Here is a 20,702-nt window from a genome sequence, read left to right on the forward strand (position 1 = left end):
TTTGGACAAGCTATCAAACTGTTCTCTTCTATCTGGATGGTTGTATTGCTGGTTTCCCCCATAAAAGAGCCTTATTCCATGTTAGTGAAGAAAAAACACCATAGAAATATTTGGTTATCCTAAAGAATATACAGATAAGGCAGAGAATGTTGATATGTCAGAACATAACCACAGGGGAAAATGCTCTTCTTTCAACTTTGGTGTCAGGGGCAAGACAAAACACTGAAGAAACTAAGAGAGTTACATTTTCAGTGAGTGTAATTGATTTGATGAAGATAAAATACATTTCTGACAGGAATATGAGTTTAGCCAGTATTATTTATCTCACTTGCACTCACAGACATGGACCTATGATTTGGAGGCATAAATGGAAGTGAGCTGGATTTAATATTGTCGCTTTATCATTATTGATCTAAAGGAGGAACAGTCTGTTCTCTTAAGGGAATCCACAGGTTTTTGAGTAAGTTTGATTACATGACTAAGACAATATATGCACATTTTACAGAAACTTGTAAGTGTATGGAAATAATTTTTTTTTATTGGTATCTGGAAGAGAAGTACACTCTATTGCTTCAAGATGCTTGTCTGGGCCAATTCAGGATATGCCAGAAAAATGCTTTTTTGGAGGCTCAGAGAGGAGCTGAAGCAATGGCAGATTTGCCTTCGTGTCATAACAAATTATATATTCCAAAACTCAATGGTTATGACTGTACCTTCACCTCAAGGATTGTGTGTGTGTGTGTGTGTGTGTGTGTGTGTGTGTGTGTGACGTGGATGAATCACTCAAGACTTCTGTTAGTACTCTGTGCCAGCTACATCCTTCTTGAGAATGTTTTCTCATCTGCATTTGAAGTACACTTTATTTCCTATATCAGGGTCTTAATTAGAAGGAAATTTTAGTCTTCTTGTAGCAGTTTTACAGTCCCTATAAAAACTGAGAGGCACATGTTCCTGCAGAACATATTCTTTAGGAATCTCCGAAAGTGCTGGCATCTTGGCCTGCCCCTTGGTGTCCCTAAGGTGTAGTAGCATGTCTTTCTGTGTCTTACTGCTTAATTGTACCAAGGTTGATTTATCTGTTTACTAGTTATTACTCGGTTTTGTGTAGCTATTTTTTGTGGCTGACCGTAAGGGTCCCATTTTCCTTCATATTGTACCAGACTGTTTTCTTGTCTCTTTCCTGCGGCAGCACAACAAAAACAGGCATGAGAAGTCTTTTGACAGTTACACACAGAGCTGTAATAGTGCTCTCTTCATTCCTCAGGCTTGTAATCAAATAGGGATAGAGTTTCCAACAGGAGGAAAAAGCAATTGAGAAATTCAAGTTGTTGAAAAAAGAAAAAGGCATTCAAATATGTTGTGACAGAAATTGTGAGTTGCCCTTCAATATCTATTTCTCCCCTTCTTCCACAATAATATGACAATCAATTTTTACAAGGACACATACCTAAAAAAAGACCTGATTTTCAGTTTTCTTAGTGTGGTTGTGTGACTAAGGTTTGTTCAAACAGATGTAAGTAGAGTGATCTCAAAACTTTTGGGTGTCTCTTTTAAAAAACAGCTGGCGTGCGCCCTTTACTCTCATCATTTTCTTCCTTTCTGAAGGCTGAAATGTGGATGTAATGACTGGAACTAGAGCAGTTATTCTGGACCATGATGTGACCACATCCCAGAAATGCCAAGACAGAAGCTGGGCACACCAGGAACTCCATGGGCGTTATTCCAATTTTACAGAAGAGGAACTAAGACCCAGAGAAATTAAATAACTTCCCTAGCCACAAAGATCTCTTGCTGAATTTTAGGCTTCTGTTAATACTGTTCACAAGAGACTGTTCATTTTATTGGAATTGGAGAAATCTATCAACTTATTTAATGTCTTCATTTACTAAATAAAAACAGCTGGTTTGCTACTCATCTGGGTCCACAGAAATCTTTCATCTTCAAAAGTCTTTCTATTACTTTACCAACAATTTGAATTTTTTTGATTCCATTGGTCACTGGTGCTACTTCATATGCCATCTAAAACACACACAATTTTAACCTAAGTGAATAAATAGAAGAGTATTGCATCTATCAATCATAATTTTCTGGTTTGACAATATGAGTTCCAATCTATTCACAGAAGTACTTTGAAAATAATAAAGCCAGAAAGTCACCTACCTTTTGAGTGAGCAGAGCTTGAACAACTTGGTTGGCTACCTTTAAAAAATAAAGAAAAGAGTTGCCATTTATAATAATGAGACTTTATATGCACAGACTCTAATTTACCAATAGGTTTCCCACAGCTTACTGTATCTAATTAGTTCCTCATTTGCCTCTTTCCCCTACACATGGAGGACCTGATTCTTTCATAATAAGCCTATCTTTCTAGGTAATATTTTTCTTTTTCCAAAGGTGACCTTGTTGCTAATTAAGACAGTTAGGCTGGAAAGATCATTCATACCTTGACTTTCACATTTCCATATTTGGAAAAATAATACCCTTTCATATGTAAAGTACTCCAAGAAGGCTAAAAAAATGATAAAGTACAAAACATGATCCTAATTATCTGTACACAGTTTCTACACTTCGCTGATTTATAATGCCTTTTGCCTCTCCTTCCCATTCTTTTGCTGTGTGACTGCTTCACTGTTTAACATTACTTGCAATAGGATAGGCTGCATGGTATAGAATAAGGATACCTCACTGTTTCCTACATGCTCTGCTTTCCTCCTCTATGTCTTTGTTTATGCCATCCTCTTGTATTTGCTACCTGTAATAGAGTCTGGTAATTGTTTACTCCTATATCCATTTTCCTCTTCCTCCAAGTAGCAAACCTTTTTTTAAAATTTAATTTCATTTTTTGTCTGGGCATATCCAACTACATTTCCCAGCCCCTCTTTTAGCTAAGTGTCGCTATGTGACAAACTTCCGGTCAATAAGTTATAAGTAAACTACTTTCTTGGACTTATAGGAAGTCTCTAAGAAGGGGTTCAGCCTTCTTCCTCCTCCTTTTTCTGTCTGGGATATAAAAATGATGGATGGAGCTTCAGCAGCCACCTTGACAATGAAAGTCTTATGTTAAGTATATGTTGGGCAGAAAAATAGGATGAACCTGGTCCTGATGATGCAAGTATGTTGCACTATCTCTGAACTTCTATGTGATAGAGAAATAAAATAGCCACTGTTATTTTGAGTTTCCTCAAATATACAACCAAATATAATTCTTATGTTATATTAACAGAACCCTAATTTTCTTTTCATGTATCAATCAGCATGAGACAACAGGGGAAGCCGGGGCCCTCTCAGCCCAACAGGGTGAATCTGATTAATCTAAGCTTATCCTGGCAATTCCATTCCTTTTCAGTGATTGGCTTAGGAGTGGTCACATGACACTATTCCAGCTAAGGGCTACATGTAAAACCAGGAGCATGTCCCTGGTATTTAAAGAATAGGGCATTTTCCCCAGATAACCATTCATCATTTCTATATGTGTTTGCAATAAGATTTCTTTTTACTTGCAGATTTCAAAAATACTTCACCGTCATTTACCAAATTTTACCACAACCTTTAAATTATATTCCCATATAGCTACTATTAAAATTAAGGTAGACAGGTGAATTATGTGGTATTTTTAGCCAATACATAAACTGTAAACATTTAGTGTGATAACTAAAACTGATGGCATTAAAGACTAAGTCAGAATATTTAAATATCCTAGATATAAGGTACTTATGTTCATTCATTTCTTTCTTCACATATTTAATAGGAATTTGCAGAATATTTGCATAGCTAAATGACTAGGATGTCTTCCTTGGTTTCAAACAGAGCATAGCTGGTAGGAGGTTGGCAAGAACACAGTTATAACACAGAGTGATAAGCATGCAATCACCTTGGTAATTCCCACATTCAATGAACAATGCAAGGCTGAGAAACACACTTTCATCTTTTTTTTCCTGATAAAAAACTTATTTTTCATGATGCTAAACTATGTGTGCTCATTTCCCTGACTAGTGGAACATATTATGGTAAGAATGTTTTCAAGGAGCTTAATTGTTTCTTGACTCAATATTGACAAAATAGCACATCCTTAATGACAGCTGGCTACCAGTAAGTCTCAGAGAAAATTAAAATACAGGCTGTCATCAACTTGTGATTAGGAGGCATTATAAATGACTAGAATTAGATTACCTAAAATTGACTGGTTCAGGTGTATGCACAAGAGGAATTTTTTTTCTATCAGAATCCTTTCCAAATTTACATTGTTGACATTAGGTACAAAAGAAAGACCTTTCATTGAAACTAACTAATAAAGGCCTTTCATTAAAAGCCCACCGTTGAAGTTTTCATTGAAACAACAAAACTTACATGGTTTTGAAGAAAAAGTAGTTTTAGGGTTTTTTTCTAATTTTTATTTTTTGTAGTTCACCCAAGTTAAAGAAACATACCTGAGAATAATCTTAGACCAACATAAATCATATTTTCCTTAACTGGTGCTTTCTGTTTCCCTTTATCACTTAATTTATCCATGATCACAGCAGTGTTAAATATCACTCAGCCCACACAAATTGACCAACAGCATAATTTTGAAAATCTTTCAGTTTTAGCTATTCATTCCAATTCATAAGTCTCTAAGAATTTAAGTTCAAACTATATATCATCTATTTTATTATTGGCAAATTAAAAAAAATAAACAGAAGAATTGAACTATTAATTCAGCCTGAATCAGAAAGAGTGTACTGAAGTTTATTCATACTATAAACGATTTATATAGTTCTTTTGGATTTCAAGATTGGGGTTACATTTTCATAAAATCGCTAATACTATTTTCTCTTCTTCCTCCAAGCTGTTTCCCCACTTAAGCCAGTGGAAGAGTCGTCACATAAAATAGCTCTCTACATGATTTAACCGGAGACATAAATGAATATCCTAACTGTAACAGCCTGCAGGAATAAACACTGTAATAAATATCTTTGTAATCCAAGTCTGTTGTCCTGCAGGCTTTCCAGCTCTATCTCTGACACTGTTCCTTCTGGCATGTACTTGGGACAATTGTTTGCTCTACCTGAAAGTTGAACAAAGGTACATGGATGCATCATTTATTTACCTACAGACACGGGGTTCTGTCACCCGGAGGGACTCATGGGCTCTCTGCCGAAGAGCAGGCAGCTTGTGTAGGTGCCTTTTTGGGCACTGTCTGCAAAGGCAGCTTCCTGGGTCTCTTTCCCACCTTTAACAGCTAAGCTTCCCTAAAGCATCAGTAGACCAGTTGTTTGGAATTTGTGCTGCAACTTCTAATAGGTCCACAAGATAATCCGTGGAATGGGACCCTGCCCTCATCATAGCATTGCACGCTTAGCATTCGTACCGCAAATAATCACACACCCACAGGCCCAGCTAATGAGAACAAATAACTACTGCCAGCATCACCTGACAGTTTTCCTTTCTGAAGAATGGAAAATAGCAGCTGGGCTGGGTCTAGGGGATTTGAGACACCCAAGCAAAGCTGACAGGCCTTCAGTCTCTGGCTTGTTTTGCAACCTCCCTCAGGCTCTCTGTGGAGACTCCCACCTGGCCTCTAGGGGAGAAGCAGGGCCGCTGGGAAGACAGAGATGCCCAAGAGAGGGCCCACGTTCATCTCTCTTTGCCTCTCAGACAAGCCAGCTCTCCTGACATCTGGCTCATCTACCCACATACGTCTGTTCTTCTTCCCAGTCGAGCATCCATGACTCCTCTGTGCACTCCCCTGGCAGGGGCAGGCAGAGGGAGAAGTCAGGGCTGCAGAGCTGTTACTTCTAAATGAGAAGGCTGTAGAGGCTAAATGAGAAGCCACACCTGGGAGGTTTTTTTTCCAAAGAGAGCCAATTCTTGGCACATTCGAAGACAGCCAGGTTTGGGGTGGAGGGTAGGAGAGTGAGGAACTCAAAAGGCACCATTCTTTGATAGTCCTGTTCTCCAGCCTGGTGGTCCTGCTTTCATCATTTTTGCATGCAAAACCAAAGGTCAGGTCAGCAGGGTAATTTAAAAGCCTTGTGGAAATAGGCACAAGTTTTGGGAAATGTGCTTTGGAGTAATTTTCTATGCTTCTGTGCTTGGTTTATTTCACTGACGTAAGCGGGGGAAAGTGGGAGGAGCAATGGGGCAGAATCACAAGACTTGGGTCTAAATACTACCTGGGTTAATTATATACTGATACGAATGAGGGTGGGGAGCAGCCTGACTTTTCACATCAGTAACACAGGGGGACTGTCTCTATCTCTAAAGCTGTGAAAAATGCATGACCTGACGGACATAACCAGCGAGACCACCTTGGACAGGACCTGATATAAAGCAGTCATGCCATAAATGTTCAGTCTGAATCTGGTGACTTGAATTTCAGGAATAAATGTATTTTTGGGTAAGTAGTTAAGAAAGAATGGCTTGAGAAAAAGAGACTATTTGCAACAAGTAACAGACAACTCTGCAGCCCTGACTTCTCCCTCTGCGTTCCCGTGCCAGCAGTGACATGTGTAATGTGTGTGTTATGTGCATAAATATAAATCACTAAGCACCTACATTATTTACTCTGTAAAATACTGGAGATGAGAGAAATTCATCTAAATACATATGTGGGATTCCAGGTAAAACTTATTTGGAAATTGATTTGCTGTTGATAATCTGTATTCACTCATTTAGTCATTCAACAAATACAGTAAGTACCTAATATGAACCAAAAATTGTGCTGGATCTTGGGGAAATGATAGTGAACAGAACTGAGGTGCTGCCTCATGGTGATTAGTCTAGAGCAAACACAGGAAGCAATCATCTGTTGACTTCATGAGCCATCCCTGAAGTGGGCATTTTTGAAGCATGTGAGAGGCATAAGCAGGATCATCTTCCACCTACATCTATGAAGATACTGATTTTAGAGATTACCTAGGGCCCAGATGGGGGACAGGCAATGAGAATGTCTGATCATGATTCCATAATCCAATCTTGGCAGAGACCTTGAGGATTTGAGAGAAAGGTACAGACTGTTCTTAACAACCTACTTCTGCATTTTGCCTTGGTTTAAAAGAAATTCTGCTGTTTTATTCTTTTTCTGAATTACATCTAAAGGTCTAGTTTCCTCTGCCCTTGTATTCTGAAGTGCAGAACATAGAGAAGTTGGAGAAGAACTCAAATATGACACCCTCACCAACTATAAGGAACTCTGGCCCAACTCTGATGGTCTGAATGGGAGGGCAGGTCCATTAACTTTTGTGTGCAAAAGCTTTGCCTGGGCAGTTTGTGAAATTTCCAATTTCCTCACTCCTCATTCTGCTTGAGAAGGGCTTAGTGAAGTCTGAGAATCTGCATCTTTAGCAATCACTATAAATCTTTCTGATGCAGAAAGGGCCCAGAAACGCACTTGGAGAAACACTGGGGCAGGGTTTATTTTTTGGTTGCTCAGACACTGTTGAGGAATTGAAGCAACCCCAAATTTCCACATGGGTCCATCGCTTTACTATCATCATGTCTAAGTTTGGTGGGGCTTCTGTCCTCTCACTGATGCTTTCTGGAAATGCTCTCTAAAGCACAGCATTCAGAGAACCTAAGGGTAGTGGTTCTTAATCTTGGCTGAATATTATAACCCCCTGGAGTGCTTTAAAAAATTCTAATACCCATGTGCTTCTCTTAAGGGGGGCCCCGCCCAGAAGTAAAGCTCCCCAGGTGAGACCAGTGTGCAGGGAAGGTGAGATGGGCTACCCTTCCTAGATCTCAGATGTCACCTGCCGTGGCTCCATCTGCTTAAGATGCCCCTTCAGGTCCCCCACTTCACTGCCCACCTGTGCACTGCTCCTGGCCTGTGGTGGCTGTGCTGTATGTTCTCCAGGTCCCCAGTGCAGCTTGTGTCCTCTGTGAGTTTCCTCCCAGTTTCATTCCTCTGGGGTTAACCCTCCCTCTTGCTTCTCCTGCTAGACTGGCAGCAGAGCTCCAGAGCCTGGGTGCAGCTGACACCCTATAAAGGTTTGTAGGACACAATTGAATTCATCTATCCATCTAAATGCAACGCAGTGGTCTAAAAAGATGGTATTTTACTTATTTTATATGCATCATTATAGTTTTCTACATAAGAACAAGCTGGTATTGAAGGAACTGTGGCCAGTGATACTGAGGAGAAGCAGGAATTTACTTCTTGCCACCAACCTGTCAAATAGCTAGATGAAGAAACTAGACACAAACATGAAAACCTCCAATCCCCCACAGAAAATCAAGACTAGTCTTTGGTTTTGCCTTTATATGGCAAGGGGAGATGAGGTGTGCAATGTACATGCCTAGCAAGCCCATGTGTGTGTATCTATTGATGTGGGTCTGCCTACTGAATAAACACATGTTTTTATTAGAACACACAAAGGAATTTCCAGCTCCCAAGTGTTTTCCCCAAATCCTCAATATGTGCATTTCCCAGAAAATAACAATCAGTGCAAAAGGGATTGAAGAACATTTAAAATTTACAACTCATCCACCTGTGTATGTTTTATGAAACTCACTAGCAAGGAAATAACTTACATGAGGCCTTACCTTGTTAGTTTGTCTAATTAGTATAAAAAGCCTTGAAAAGAATTTCCAGTTGGCATTATTACTACATTCAACTACCCCTTTGAGAGTGTTCTCTTACAATGCATGGAAATGGATTGTCTACCCTCATGCAATTAGTTACAAAACAACTGGCATGTGTAATCAGGGGCCAGGACTCATGAATACAAAATGTTTGTACTGCTCAGAGATGGTTCTTTCTTGCAAATCACCTCTCTAGCAACAGTTAATTTTTGTAATTAAGAACAGAGGGACTCTCCCTCCAAAATTTGTCTTCAGCAGAAAACTTTATGTGAAATGAGTTTGTGGGTGAAAACTTATGTTTTGCCTGACACATTCTGATGAAACATTCAGAAGGCAGGCATAAGGGAGCATACGGAAGACAGACTATAGACTATGCCTTTCCATAAAGAAATGCTGTGAGCTTTTTAACTGGTGGGGAGGGATGGCTTGTGAGAGAACTGTGACAAGGAAGAAGTTTCTGTGGTGCTAGTCACATAAATCTCACTTCTGAATATAGATTAAGTCTTATCGGAAATTTCTGCAGAGAAGGTTAAAGTGAAATGTTGCTGATCAATACACAGGACTCAAGGGCAATATTTGTTCCTTTTAACATCCTTGGATCTATTTGGTCTCTCTTGCCTTAAACTGTGATTGGACCAAGAGCCTGGGGAGCAGGGGTGAGAAGTGCTGAACTGACTTCACTAGGCTCTGAGTCATCAGTCCCCGTTTTTCCCAACTTCCTTCAGTTACTCTTTTAACTTTGGACACGTAAAGGTTATTCTGAGTCTTTGAAGTCCCAACAGGGCAGGAACTGCAAACACCATTCTGCTTGAATAACTAATATATATGGTTGGACCTACTAAACAACTAAAATGTTAAATAGTAAACAATTAAATAGTTTTCCAGGGACACTTGCAGGGTTCTCTGACCACATGTAACTGCAATGCAAAGTGGGCTGTGCCATAAGGACGGTGATTCCCCACACTGCAGGTGCAGGGCATTGTGTGGAGGCTTGCTGACAAACTGATTCCTGGGCTCACTTCCACAGTCTCTGATCCTGAATGTCTGGGGTAAGGCCTGAGAATTGGCGTGTCCAACAAGTTCCCAGGAGTAGCTGATACTGCTGGTCCAGGGATCCCATTTTAAGAATCACTGGTGTAGGAAATACTGGGCACAACTGGAACTCCGAGGAGGGACGCCACTCCCAGTCTGGAGAGAGGCATACAGGAGTGTGGAGGATGTCATACCTGGGATTTGAGCCTGTGCTTTATATAGTATAACACATTGCCTACTGGGAAAGGGGAGAGGGTGCTTAGGGTGTCAGGGGGAAGGAAGGGGTAAGAAAGATCAGGTAAGAAAGATCAAGATTCTTGGGGAAAACATTCTCCCAACTGCTAGTGAGGAGACAATGACTAAAGATATATTGGTAGCTTCCTCTGGTAAGGTAATGGAACCTGATTAAATGTAACTTTTCTATTTTCTTCAAATTTGTTTCAGCTGTATCATAACAACTCTCAAACGGAATCTACTAGAACAATATGTGCAACTTCCAGGGTATTGGGCAAATGACTAAAAATGTCATCTCATTAAATTAACTCCAATCACCAACACGGTCCCAGATGAGAGCTTGTCAGTGCGGTGCACTGCCAGTCCTGGAGAGATGACACAGTGTGGACTGACAGCGTGCTCCCCAAAGGTCTGCTCCCCAGGGGGAGGGCTAAGAGCAGAAGGGGCCTGCACATACTTCAGTTTCCCCCTTGCCTCACAGGGACTCAGGAACACCCACCATCTTTGCCTTCATCTCTTCATTATCATCAAATATTATTCCTTGGGTTTACTAATGCATGTGGCCCCATCTTCTTCCATTCTGCTCCAGTTTCCTTCCTTGCTTTCCTTTCTCTTCTTGGCTTGTTCTCAATCTACTGATTTTTCCTCTGGCTGCCAACTGTGAACATAGTCCCCACCCACTCTATCAAGGATTTGCTTTTTCAGAAATGGCATCCAACTGGAGGTGCAGTGTGTCCTGACAGGGCTTTTCTCGCTCATAGACTGGGATCACACTTGCTGGATCCCCCTAAATACTGGAAGGACTTTATCATATAGTGGAGCATACCCTAGTATCAAGTACCCCAAGAATGTTAAAGAATAACCAAAAGGAATTTACCCATACCTGTATAAGGAAATAGAGAAGGTGGCGGGGGTGTGGGGGTGCGGGAGGACTACAGAAACTGGGTGACCTTCACTCTCAGTATCCACCTGTTAACCACCTTCCTCTCAAGGACAAAATGCCAATGCTTAATATATGTCTGTTACCTCTGCAGGCTGGAAATAGACATATATTAACATCTAACTACGGGAATCCTAGATAGCACCTCTCCACTCTGCTTACCTCATCAAGGCATCGCTCATACTGTTCCCTTTGATTTTCATTTTCCAGAGCCAGTGCTGAATTTTCTGCCTGCAGTAAGATACAAAAATAATACAAACAAATCAATGAAATGTTGTGTTATGCGACAACTTATTCAATACAGTTACTAAATATATCTACTCAGGATCCAAAACAATCTTTTGGAAGAATCTGTGACAAGTTTGCTCCAAGTACTATTATAAATATCTCAGGGATGACTTCTTTCTTATCAACTTGTTCATGAAAATATATTCCCATTTAAAGAAATGCAAAACTTGATATTCTGAACAGGTAGAAAATCAAATCACACCTGATGTGAGTGTTCTGTAAAATAATTAGAATGTTTATTTCATTCTATGAAAATGTAAATGCAAGAAATGCCTTAACCCACTTCATTAAGACCTGTCACAGTTTCACAACCCAATATTTATTTAGACCATGGAAAAGAATCTCAGGTAAATTCACAAAAACATAATTCCAAATGCAAACTAACATATTGTTTTCCTTGCTAATCAATGACTTTTAAACATAAGACTATAATGAGAAATTTATTCCTCCCCTACTCCTTTTAAAACCATTGCTTTCCTGCTAGTCAGAGCCATGTGCATATCTGAAGGTCAGATAGGTTACCATAGGAAACTAGGTTGAATATGGTTACTAGGTTACTAGTGGAATAACATGGGAAAAAAGGTAATCAGAATCAGCATATAAGGTTTAAGAATGGGCATGAACCAGTGGCAATGAGAACTGCCTTCCCTATTTGGGGACGTGATCCACTTGAGGCACTGATGGCTGAGCCTGAATCCTGTACACCGTCAGTTCACCTTCCCCACAGCTGCGGCCGAGACCGCCCACCCCGCTCCCCCAGGCACACTCGGCTCCTCCTGCCCCTTCACTGCAACCCACTTTGCCACTTGAAAGTGGGGATAGAGAGCTCTAAATCCATTTTTTTGTTTGTTTTTGTTTTTTTAACAAAAGTATGGTATGATTTTTAGGTGGTACAAAGATCATCATATTTTTCCTTTATAGTTTCTTCCCATCAGACTGAGCCAACCACCTCAGGCTTCCAAATAATTTTCTATTTGGAAGTAATTTCAAACTTACAGATGATTTGCAAGAATAGTATAACATGATTTCCTATTTATTTATCAGTATGAATATGTGGATTCTTATATTATTGAAAGGGTTATAAGTCATTACTGCCAGCATTTATTTTGACGCTCAAATTGTGCAGCTCTGGGAAGGGACATCCTTTAGGCTGTGTCTCTCTGACATGTTCCCGTCATCTTTTAAAGTGTTTATTTTTGGCAAAGGGACATGTTCCAGGTCCATTTTGCTTTCTTTGTCCTATCCCTGAAGGCAGCCATTTCTCCAAGGAATCCTGCTTCTTTTTAGTTGGGGAATGACACTAGGAAACAAAGATTTTATTTCAATCAATCAATTAATTAATTAATTTGTTTATTACAGTGTCATTGATATATACTCTTATGAAGGTTTCACAAGAAAAACAATGTGGTGATTACATTCACCTTTATTATCGAGTCCCCCCCAACCACACCCCATTGCAGTCACTGTCCGTCAGTGTAGTAAGATGCCACAGAGTGCCTATTTGTCTTCTCTGAACTACACTGTCTTCCCCGTGACCCCACACATGCCATGTGCACCAATCATGATACCCCACAATCCCCTTCCCCCTCCCTCCCCACTACCCTCCCACACCCATCCTCTTAGGTAACCACTAGTCCCTTCTTGGAGTCTGTGAGTATGCTGCTATTTTGTAGGAAACAAAGATTTTTATATTTATTTATTCAACCCTACAGAATGTACAAAATTGTCACACTACAAACAGTCCTAAGAAGAGTTCGCAATTTTTTTTCTTTAGACGGCATATAGTGAAAATACTGTGTTCAAAAGTTGCTAGATTTGTTCTTCCTTCCCTCCACTTCCCCACTTCAGTGTGGTTATGCTATTCATTTGAAATTCAGTTAATTTGTTTCTGACAGTATTCAAATTTACTGCTCTTCTTATGCATTTCATTTTTTAAATATGGAAAACATCAACATGATTCCAAATTCAAAGCCATACTAAGCAGTGTATCAGCCAGCTTTGTTTCCTGCCCTTTCTGCCCCACTCCCGTCCTCCTTCTCCAGGTACTAGTGTTCATTATTCCACCTTTTTGTCTTACTTTTTTATTTCTATCCAAATCATGCTAGAATCATGTCCCTTAACTCCATCCTATTACACATTCAACAAATTTCCTCCTCTCACTCCTCTTTCCTACCAATGCTCTAGTTGTGTTCTTTGCTTCATTCAGAGCATACTAAGTTCTTGGGCTGTTCTTCCACTCTACCCGTGGCCTTGTTTTAGCCTTGTAACTCCAGGGGGGAAATGTGCTTCCAGCCTGGGGCAAATAAACCTTTGAAGCTGAGATTAGTCAAAAGGAAAAAACATAGTGGGAGAAACCCATTTACTGCTTACAAGAAGTCATCTACTTCTGTTGGCCCGTATTTCTCCCCATCCTGGCTGGGCAGAACCTCCCCCCCACCAAAAATAAACCCACTCTTGGTCCCCGCATGCTCACCTCTCTACCTCCCTTGTGACCCCCTGTTGACAGGAGATAGACTACTCCTTTCTACCACCTGGGAACACGTATTGATATGGAAATGAACTAAGGCCAAATGAGAGATTCTGGAAATATTGCAATTTTACCCACAAGCCTCTTTAATGGATGATGATTGGGGAAGTTGGTCTTACATTTCTACTTTATTACTTGGCGTCTTGGAAACTTCCCTCTTCCTTTTCCCCTTCACAACCACACCTCTAAGTGGCACCTCTGCTTTTCTCTGTGCTCTTTTCTCCCCAGAAACACTGCCTCTCTGAGGCAACCACCTCAGGCCTCCCACAAATTCAAGCCCTTCCCTACCAGCCCTGGAGACCACAGTACCCGTCTGTGATCAGTACGAGGAGTGCTCTCCTCACGTCCCCTGCCCTGGGACAGCAGGTTGCAGCCACAGGTCTGTGTGTATTCGGTATATATTTTTCACTTATGGTGATTTGATGTGCTAGTGTTCTGTGTTCTGGTAAAGCAGAAGGTGTGGGTTATGTGTACTTTTATTTGTGCTGCTGGTGATTTCAATGTCTTCTTTGGCAGATGCATGAAAAGTTTCAGATTTAGGCCAGATTGTTACTTTAATTAACAATGAAACTCAGGTGAAGTGATCTAATGATGATGGAGCACAACAGTTGAGGAAACTTGCAAGGAAAGTTGTTTGGAAGTGGTCTCGCTCTGTCAGATCACCTTGACCTGGCAGTGGGAATTCCAGGATTCCTGCCCATTCCTTTTTCCTGTGTTAGTTCTGATAGTTGGCTCCACCCTCATGCTTCTGGGCCCGAATCCTTGCTTCAGCAACCCCTCTAATGCTCCTATTCCTCCGATGGGGTCCTGCCATATTTTCCCATTCTTATCATGGACAGACATCTGCCACACAGCCCAGTCCTACTCACAGGCTGGTCATCTGTTTGGACTTTTAAAATACTGGTTATCTCTAGACTGTTTCTTCTCCTCATTCCCCACCCAAAGAAGAGTGAAAGCCTTTCCTGACTAGTTGCTGTTTCCTTCAGGAACTGCCTTGGCCTGTCACAGTGAATGCCTTCTGTGCCTGCAGCTGGCACAGCCTCTCAGTGCCCCCTCAGCCCAGGTGGGGGCGTGGGTGCCAGGTCCAGCTCCATCCCACTGCTGTTTACCTGGCAATACCAGGCTGTGTAACTTTTATCAAGCCATTTATAAAGATTTACAAGTGGGTTTATAGTTCTTTAGGCAATAAATGAAGGGAACAAACTAGCCAATCTACAAAGAGATGTCCACTTCAAATATTTGGATACCATGAACCACAGGGAATTCCAATTACATAAAGTCACTGCTTGCTTTGGAGAAATTTAGCTTTTGTGGGGTCTGCTGGTTTCAGTAAGGCAACAGCACAAAGAGTAATAGAGGAGATAAAAGAGAGAATGGCAATGCCAGTGTATGCTGTTTTCACTTCAAATGTCTTGGAAAAAAATGTGTAAGGAAATAAAGCTGAAAATGGGAATTTATATGGGATGTCTATACCTCACTCCTCCCCACAATATCATGTTGCAATAACACTACAATTGATCCATTCAGATAATTACCATCATTACACAGTTTATGTTACTTGCCTTACATTTACTGCTCTGACAATCTATTACAGGCAAGAAAATTAAATACCTAAAGGGTGCTGATGAAGACACAGTAGTCACATTTATGGTTAATGTGTTCAGTTACAGAGACCAATTTAATTGATGTAATCCTACACATCCCAGGGGACAATGGAGATGTTAATAATTATGCCAGTGAAGTTAAAATAATCTTGAACTCATGATTTTCTTTAATCCATTTGCATTTATTAGAAATCCAGGCTATACTTGCTACCAACATGGGATAACAGGTGTAAAAACAGAAAAGAAGAAAAACCTTAATTAAACGTGATTTAAAGAAACAGTGACTGTTTGTATGGCAGGGATGGGAAAGGACTGAGAGGGAAAAAGAAAATGTAGATGGTATTACTGGTAACTACAGAAAAGACCACTTTTCTACTTTAAATAGGAATGTTATTTATCAGTATTAATTGATATAGTGAGAACATTCAAATTAAAAGTAACCATCAGTCTTTGAGTACAGCTTTGTCTCCTACAACAACCAGCAAGCTTTTGCTGGATTAGTCCCTGGTTTACAAGATCCCCTGCTCAGTATGGTTTCACCAAGACTCCAAATTACTGGGATCTAAATACATTGCTTCTTTCATCTCTCAATTTCTCAAATGTCTTTATAAAACTGAAATTCATATTGCTTTGATTTACTGGGGAGAATGGGCCTGAATTCATATTTACATATAAAAGAAACTTTGTTTCTCGGGGGTCATGCTGTCTAAATAGATATGCCAGCCAGAGCTTACAAATGACTGATGCTTCTGAACTGCTGTTCTACATTAATTCTCTAAGTGCTTATTATGTTTAAAATCTCTCTATACTATAAATTTACTTAGCATATCTGCTATGATTGAATGTTTGTGTTCCCCCAAAATTCATATTCTGAAATCCTAATGCTTGATGTGATGGTATTAGGAGGTGGGGACTTTGGGAGGTACTTAGGTTATGAGGGTTGAGCCTTCATAAATGGGATTAGATTTTTTATAAAAGAGGCTTCTGAAAGTTTGCTAGAATCTTTCAGCATGTAAGGGCCCAGATAGAAGGTGCTGGCTATGAACCGTGAAGAGAGGCCTTACTAGAACTGGACCATGCTGATATCTTGATCTTCAACTTTCTAGCCTCTAGAACTGTTGTTTACAAGCTGCCCACTCTGTGGTATCTCATTACAGCAGCCAGAAGGGACAAAGACAACATCCTTTCCACACAACAAAAGCAGAGTAGGTCTACATAGAAAAAGTGCCCTCTGCATAAAATAACAGCTGCAGGAGGCTTTTCACCCCTTGTACTTGGTCCCCACTCATCTATCCAAGCTTATACAGTTGCTCCTGGAGAGCACATGGCATCTCTCAAGTCAGGCCCAGCTCCTGTTTCTTCCATGAAGGTCCAGTTCTTACTCAGTTGTACCTTTGGTTCTGCTGCTCTAGCCTGGAAAGTGCTTCACTTCCTCATTGGCCTTTCTAAATTCTACTTCATTTTTTGGGGTCAGGCTCAGAAGAACCTAAAATGTTTAAACAGGGGCATATAGTTAAAATTTAAAAGTAACTTCTGACGCACAGAAATATTTTGAAACCATTACAAATAAATCTCCTACATGTTTTACTTTGATTCCCCAAAGGTTACCTTTTACCACACTTACTTTGTCATTCATTTCATACCTATTCAAAACCAGAGATAATTTTTTTAAACATTTGAAATTAAGGTGCAGACAGGATATCCCTTTACCACTAATACTGTGAAGTGTATTTTCTAAAAAACACATTTCCATATATAATCACTGTATAGTTACCAAATTCAAGAAATTACATTTGACATTATAACTAATCTACTCTAAATACCTTGTTCAAATTTTACCAATTATCCCTCTAATGCCCTTGCCTAGTCCAGAATCCAGTCCAGGTGCCCAAGTGCTACATGTAGTGATCACTTCTTTTTAGTGTCCAGTAATATGGACTCATTCCTTCATACTTCATGACCTTGACACTTCCACCCTGAGTCAGAGTCCTGCTGCACTCTAGTTAAATAACAGTCTTATTGACCATACTGCCATCTTAACGACTTCAGTCTATGGGCCAAGGAACTTCACATTCAGCCTTCCAAGCAAAACACAGAGTTCCCCCAAATATCCCAGATTACACTGTAGTCTGTTCTATTTTGAACTGTCTGTGTTACCAGGAGAAACCATGTCAGGGTGTGGGGCATTGGAGTGCTGCCAAGCATGTCACCCAAGTGTACAAACTGTACAAATCCAGTAGAGTGACAGAAAGCCTGCGTACAAAGGACACCAAGAACTGGGCCTGGATATTGAATCTCCTTCCCCTTATCATCATCAAATAAAACTTTGGGGCTTGTGGCTCATCCATCTTATCCTGCCCAGTCACTGCAGTAGCTGAGTGGGGGACAGTTGGCTGAAGGGTGTTTCTTACTGACTATATTTAAGAACTACGATCTTCATACCCAGGAGATGCCTAGGGTTGCTGTGTATCCTGGAAGCAAGTTTTCTCATCCTAGAAATTTTCAGGAAATTGTAGCTTTGCCCATCCACCACAGGAATAAACATGGGCCCATGCACGCCCATACACACACACACACACATCACCAACCTGCCCTTGCTCTTTCACTCCACAAACAAAACTGAGTCCAGTCCCTGAGCAAAGCACTGGGGACATAAATTCCAATAAAATGGTATCCCCATCTCATGGAATTCAGGGTCGCATGCACTGGGAACATGTTATGCAGGACCCATCCACAGGTTCCATTTTGAAGAGTTAAAAAGAAAACATTTCCACAGTGAAACCTCTGTGTACTTCCAGAATATAAATTCTTAGATGAGGCTTTAGACCAGTGGTTTGCAAACTTGAGTGTTTGTCAGAATGACCTGGTGTGCTTGACAGGCCACAGATATTGGGCACCACCAGCGTCTGGATTCAGCATCTCTAGGACAGGGCCTCTGAATTTGCATCTTGAACAAGGTCCCTGGTGAGGCAGATGCTGCACCCTTTGAGGACCTGTGTTTCAGGTGGATCAGCTTTAGGAGGAAGGCAGTCTTCACCCCCTGCCACCCCTGCTATTACCACCTTTGAACTGCTGAGGAGTTTCTTACTGCTTCTCTGGCAGTGGGGGTGGCCACCACGTTTGTCATCTCCACAAATGTCTCCAGGTGAAACTGGTGTCTGCTCTCTTGCATCCACCATGTGCCATGGGCACATTTCTAGTAGAATACCTACCATGAAGATTTTCACCTCATACCATAAAAACACCGTACAATCTTGTACTTTCCTTTCTCTTATTCCTTTATGTATCTGCTTCTTGTCCCCTACATCAATGATTTTCACTGGGGGGAGACAGCTTCTGAGGGTGTGTGTGTGTATGTGTGTGTGTAGAATAGGAAAAATTGTGCAATTTGGAAAAATCATTATTTGATATTGCATTATATCTGGAAAATAAAAAAAGTAATGTTTTCATAATATAAACAGAAAAGCTTGATAATTTTCTTGCTTCTAGGGATACATAGGAAAGAAGTCCATGCCTGGAGCAGGAAGGTGGCAGAAGTGCTTAGAAGGATATGTCATCCTAGGAGGAAACTATGATTCCAGTGGGAGGCCACAGTGTGCTCTTAGAGTCTCCTTTGCATTTTTATTTTTTATAGTGGAATGGGTCTGGCTATTAAAGGTGAGTAAGCATTTATGTGGCTCCTGGCACTGCTTCTCACCTACTGTTACCTCAAGCAAGTCACTTGGACTCTGAGTCTGCCTGCTTCTTGGTAAATGGGAGTGATGATAAATACCTGTCACTCTTGTGGGGATGAATGAGAGGATGAATGTGAAACATACCTAACACAGAGCCTGGCCTGTTACAGGATTGCATCAATATTCATTTGATTCTTTCTGTCCTCATCAAACAATTCCCATCTAAAACTTGGGCAGCTCACAGGTTTTAGCGGGCAGGGCAGGGTGCTGGCCAAGATAGAAGTTGTCTTGGTGACTGGGGTGATTTGAGCCAAGAGAAGGGTAAGCCAGGCCCAGACGTCCCATGCAGATCAGCTTCAGGAACTGGCCCCTTTCACTGGCAGGCATTCTAGGTTTTCCCTCATTTCTCTCTCTTGTCCTTAGACCCATTGGCAGGTGCCCAGTGTAAGGGGGCTTAAAGGGCTTTCTTACAAGGCCTAGAAGGACTTGATCATGTTTATCTCTACCATGTCTTAGAGTAGCTGAAAAGAATAGTGTGCTACTCAGAGTTCTTCCCAAATTATACGTGAAATAGTCACCTCTGCTTTGTGGGGGCCACCAAGCCAGGTGCCTATCCTCGCACTTCACAGCACACTGCACCGTGCAGTGCTTTCCATTCCCCCACCAGCTCTGCTCTTGGAAAGCAGGCACTGTTTTCCCACACCCTCCACTGTGCCTGGAACACAGAGGGAATCCAGACCATTTGTAATTCTGACCCTTTCCATAAATAATTATTGCATCCCATGGACATAGACTGCTTATAAAAAGAAGTAATTAGTTAGAGAGATGAATGCTTCTGTTTTATGCCTCTAGGATTCTGTTTTTTGATTCTACTCAAACTTAGTTTGCAAACCCTTGCCACTTGCAAAGGCCACAAGTATGACATTTTGGCGAATCACCACAGGTGCTGACCCCCTCCCCCATCCCACCCCCAGTGCTATAAATAATAGCAAGGTCCCAGTAAACCCTTCAGACTGGTACAGAGTAGGAATAACAGAGCCATGCTGAGGCAGACACAAGGTAGTCAGTGTCACATGGCCTGGAAGAACAGCTGTTGCTCCTCACCCACTGTCCCCAGCAGCTGGGAACACCTTCTCACCTCAGCAAAACAACAAACTCCGCCCTAGAAGCATGCTGGCAGATGTTTAGCAGCTGGCTCTCTGGGAGAGAAGAGCCCTACTTTGTTGTTTGCTCTGATTTTGAGCTGCTGCAGAGCTGGGGGTAGATGCTGGGGCTGGTGTTACATCATGTAGTATTCCCACCATACAGGATAGAGAGCTTAGGCCATAGCAAAATGTTGTAAAATAATCAGGAATTGATGACTTTTGAGTATGTATGACCTTTGGCTTTAATTAAATGTAAATTAATGTAATTTAATTATAATAATTGTGTTTAACAGCAGGCTCACAAAATTCTTGAAAAAGTAGCAATTGGCTCTCATTCACTAGTATGAGTTGGCTTGTGCATGCCATGGTTCCTGTCTCTCATAGCACTTGAGGAGAGCTCTCAACTGGTGCAAATGCCATTTATATCTGCTAACACAGAGGGTTTACTGATTGGTGACCATCAGGCCTCAGCTTAATGCCATTCCCAGCTCTGTTCTCTTCCTAAGATCTGTTTATACAATTTGGTTTCAGACACTCCAGGTAAAAAACACCATTAAAGCTGTGGGTACGCATACCTCCTCCTTCATTAATGAGGTTGTTTTATCTCTGCCTTTGCTAAGGTGATTGACCTCACCACCACCTGCAAATCCCCACCCCCCAACAATTCTTCATCCCACCACACACAAGCTGGAAGAG

General features: G+C 41.0%; 1 protein-coding gene across 16 annotated transcripts in view; it reads right to left on the minus strand.

The window, feature by feature from the left end:
* The window catches only part of NCKAP5 (NCK associated protein 5), a 942,960-nt gene that overhangs the window by 173,145 nt on the left and 749,113 nt on the right, over positions 1 to 20,702 (minus strand). For all 16 annotated transcript variants that reach the window (XM_073241351.1, XM_073241347.1, XM_073241344.1 and 13 more), the window contains 2 exons: positions 10,931 to 10,999; positions 2,161 to 2,199 (listed from right to left, as the gene is read on the minus strand). In XM_073241351.1, coding sequence (XP_073097452.1) covers positions 2,161 to 2,199; positions 10,931 to 10,999 — 108 coding nt within the window. The remainder of the gene's footprint in view (positions 1 to 2,160; positions 2,200 to 10,930; positions 11,000 to 20,702) is intronic.

Source organism: Manis javanica, chromosome 7 (genome assembly GCF_040802235.1).
Source record: "Manis javanica isolate MJ-LG chromosome 7, MJ_LKY, whole genome shotgun sequence".
Taxonomy (NCBI): Eukaryota; Metazoa; Chordata; class Mammalia; order Pholidota; family Manidae; genus Manis; species Manis javanica.